Source organism: Cibotium barometz, chromosome 11 (genome assembly GCF_041138505.1).
Source record: "Cibotium barometz isolate CiBa-2024 chromosome 11, ASM4113850v1, whole genome shotgun sequence".
NCBI lineage: Eukaryota > Viridiplantae > Streptophyta > Polypodiopsida > Cyatheales > Cibotiaceae > Cibotium > Cibotium barometz.
The window spans coordinates 49,090,090-49,093,688 of record NC_141056.1 but is presented as its reverse complement, the minus strand read 5'-3'; the positions used below and the strand labels follow the sequence as shown (position 1 = coordinate 49,093,688).

The 3,599-nt window shown below is 45.9% G+C and overlaps 1 protein-coding gene across 1 annotated transcript; it reads left to right on the top strand.

Annotated features, from left to right (window-relative positions):
• The first annotated feature begins 544 nt into the window (after positions 1-544).
• Positions 545-2,413, top strand: LOC147634277 (stearoyl-[acyl-carrier-protein] 9-desaturase 2, chloroplastic-like). The gene is made up of 3 exons (XM_086804567.1): positions 545-789; positions 1,015-1,522; positions 1,633-2,413. The coding sequence occupies exons 1-3, from the start codon at positions 650-652 to the stop codon at positions 2,197-2,199; spliced, it is 1,215 nt and encodes a 404-aa protein (XP_086660693.1). The 5' UTR covers positions 545-649; the 3' UTR covers positions 2,200-2,413.
• The last annotated feature ends 1,186 nt before the right edge of the window (positions 2,414-3,599 follow it).

Genomic DNA, 3,599 nt, shown 5'->3' with positions numbered 1-3,599 from the left:
ATGAAAGAAGGGTATAAGTTATAACACCTGGGCAAAATCAAGGGGAAGACTTTTATGAACGAGACGATACACCGTACGGATTTGAGGCTAATGCACCGATTAACAGTACGCTGAAGTCAGGCAGGAGCATATATATATATATACATATATATTCAATGCGGCCATGAGTCATGATGATGCAGCATCTGGAATCTGGGGTGGCTATTGATAGTTCTGATTCCTGGATGCTGGAGCCTGGGCTGCGGCCTCTCATGGGCCCTTGCGCGGCGCCGCCTCCAGGCTCCCTCCTTCCCTCGTGCTTGTATTCAATACGCTTGGGCAGCACCGTTCCAGGCGTACAGTGACAAGATATGCGGCGGAACTTGGGATTCTTGGAAGTATACATAATTACTATTTGACGGGCTTTTAACTTCCAATTTCCAAGCACACTGCACCAAGGACCACCACCCTACTGCGCGCTGTCAGCCCCCTGCCCCCCCCCCCTCTCTCTCTCTCTCTATATATATATATGGTAGCCCATCACGCCCAGTTAATTGTGTTGCACATTTCCGATTTCCTCTGATTTCGGTTCTCTTTTTTGCTGTCCTCTCTCGGTCTCTGGTTCTAGAGGTCTTCTGTGTGTGTGTTGGGTCCACTTCACCCTATCTCCATGGCTTTCTTCTCAACAGCAACTCAGGCAGCGGCTCCACAGGCCATGATGAGATCCGGTTCTTCTCTGCAGTTGAAACCTGCGTCTCTCCAAGCTGGCGTCGCCTCTAACACTGTTATGATGACTGCAACCGTCCCCAAGTAAGCCAATCGTATCACGATGCATAAATTCTTGCCATGGTTTGCAAGCCCTAGCTTGCATGCGCACGCGTCGCATGCATAGTTTGCGCATTTGTTTGCTGGTTGGATGCTTTGCTACAAGGAAAACCGTGGCTTGGTTTGTTGTTTGATTGCGCTTTGCCATGGCAAACTGCATAGCTTGCATGTACGTCGCTACATCCTTCCTCATTCTTTTCCATTATGCAGGGAAGCTGGCGTAAAGGTTCAAGGAAATGCCATGACCAAAAAGCTTCACCCACAAGTGATCACCCACTCCATGCCGCCGGAAAAAGTCGAGATTTTTGAGTCCCTTCAGGGCTGGGCAGAAACAAGCATCCTGCCCTTTCTGAAGCCTGTTGAAAAGTGCTGGCAGCCACAGGATTTCTTGCCTGATCCCTCTTCAAACGGCTTCTGGGATGAAGTTCAGGAGCTCAAAAAGCATGCATTGGAATTGCCGGATGATTTTCTTGTGTGCCTTATTGGGGACATGATCACTGAGGAGGCCCTCCCTACGTACCACAGCTTTCTCAACAGTCTGGATGGGGTGCGCGACGAGACAGGAGCCAGCCTCACCTCTTGGGCAAGGTGGATTCGGGCATGGACTGCAGAGGAGAACAGGCATGGAGACCTACTCAACAAGTATCTTTACCTCACAGGCCGGGTTGATATGAGGATGATCGAGAAGACTACGCAGTACTTGATTGGTGCAGGAATGGTTAGTATCACGTCATGGCATACACAATGTTCAGTTTGGTGGGGGGTTTGGCTCTCAATTGGTTTGAACTTTACCTTTTTGTGGTGCCACTTTTTTTTTGGAATGTGCAGGATTTTCAAACTCAGAACAATCCTTACCTGGGATTTATATACACATCCTTTCAAGAGAGGGCCACGTTCATATCTCATGGGAATACTGCAAGGCAAGCAAAGGAGTTTGGGGACCTAAAACTAGCTCAAATATGTGGGACGATTGCATCTGATGAGAAGAGGCACGAAAATGCATATGCCAAAATCGTCGAAAAGCTTTTCGAGATGGATCCTGATGGGACAATGATGTGCTTGGAGCATATGATGAGGAAGAGGATTACCATGCCGGCCCAACTGATGTATGATGGGCAGGACAAAAGTCTCTTCGAAGAGTTTGCCCTTGTTGCACAGAGGACAGGTGTGTACACCCCGAAAGACTATGGTGATGTGTTGGAGCACTTGGTGAAGAGGTGGGATGTGGAGAATCTGTCTGGGCTTTCTAGCAGGGGACAAGAAGCGCAGGATTATGTGTGCGGCTTGTCGAGGCGCGTGAGGAAGCTAGCAGAGCGTGCTCAATCCAAAATGAGCAAAGAGCCAAGATCAGCAACCTTCAGTTGGATTTTCAACAGGGAAGTAGCCCTGCGTTAAAGAGAGGGCCATGTTGCCAATCCCTTTTCTACTAATCACATCATAGTAGTAGTGTCCTCCTTGTTGTATGAGAACGTTATGTCCTTTACCTTGTTCTAACTGCCCACTTTGTACACTTCAGTGAAGATGCTCAGAAAATCATGTCCTTTACCGTGTTCTAACTGCCCACTTTTTACACTTCAGTGAAGATGCTCAGAAAATTTCACTTCATAAGAAAGGCTGCATTATATTCGAAATCTGCCCTTCTAATAATAAATAACTAAAAGGGTCCAATAATGCTTGACCTATTTCAATGGAACAGGTCAAATTTTGCATTTGGCATTTTTGCAAGTTTTGGGACCAATTATAACACATTTTGTTTTTACAAAAGTAACTAATTGGGAAGGAGGCTTTTAGCTGAGGTTGGTGTATTTTCCTTGTGCTGCAGCGGAGCTTCCAAAGCTGTAAGTTGAACTTGCATTGCGGTTTTCCCAATTAGTTGAAGGGCATCAATGACTAGTGCTCATATACAGTAGTGCCAAGGTTTCACCAAGCCAGAGAGGATTAATTCCCCTTTCCAACTCCCAGTAGAGCCTGCTTCTGAGCCAGTTTGGGGATACTGGCTTTATCCAACAGGCTCTGCTTCTCCATGCAGCTCTCGTTATCTGTGTCCCAAAATAGATACTGTGGGGTTTTCTTTTGTGTTCTGCAGAACGGGCATCTGTAGGAGATATTAACCTTAACCCAGCTTTTGAGCCCCATCTCTGGTCGAGAGTTTCTAGTTGAGGACCCGGCAACTTCTGGGGACAACGCCCCTGCCTTATAGGCTTCAGTAGTCATGCTGTACGGGTCTAATTTGATTAAAATGATAGTAGAATTTAATGGGCATGCCATTTGTGCCTAGTGACTTCTCCTTTTGGCCATTTTGCTAGCAGTGAATTTAAGCTTGTCCTTGGAAAGTTACCGGCCCGGTTGGTAGGAAAGCTTCATTAGAAAGCTTCCTGGCTAGTATACTAAAAAATTGAGCTCAACCAGAGGGTGTGAAAAGCTTGAATAATACACATGAAATACACAGTTAACACTGTTAAGAGATGAATTGATTAGTTGACACCGTAAGAGATGAATTGATTTTAACGCTTGTTAATCGAGAGTTCTATATGCAAGAAGCTGTCTGTTACAAACGGTTAGTACTATTAAATCTGCCTGCAGTTTTGCCATAACTAAACCCATAGAGTGAAACCTAAGCTGCGACTTGCATAAAGTAAAGTTTTATTATAAAATCTAAACCGAAAAGGTCTTAAGACTAAGGTTGAAGTTTAACACACCCCCCCCCCCGTTTCTCTCTTTCTCTCTCTGCCCTATATTGCACAGGTCTGTGTAAGAAGACTCGAGAATCAAGCTGCTCTCTCTCCCTCTACTTT

Bases quoted from the DNA above. Each gene is read 5' to 3' on its own strand.
- LOC147634277 (XM_086804567.1), top strand. From the start codon at position 650: ATGGCTTTCTTCTCAACAGCAACTCAGGCAGCGGCTCCACAGGCCATG. The intron at 790-1,014 runs GTAAGCCAATCG...TCCATTATGCAG, and splicing joins ATGACTGCAACCGTCCCCAA to GGAAGCTGGCGTAAAGGTTC. The intron at 1,523-1,632 runs GTTAGTATCACG...TGGAATGTGCAG, and splicing joins ACTTGATTGGTGCAGGAATG to GATTTTCAAACTCAGAACAA.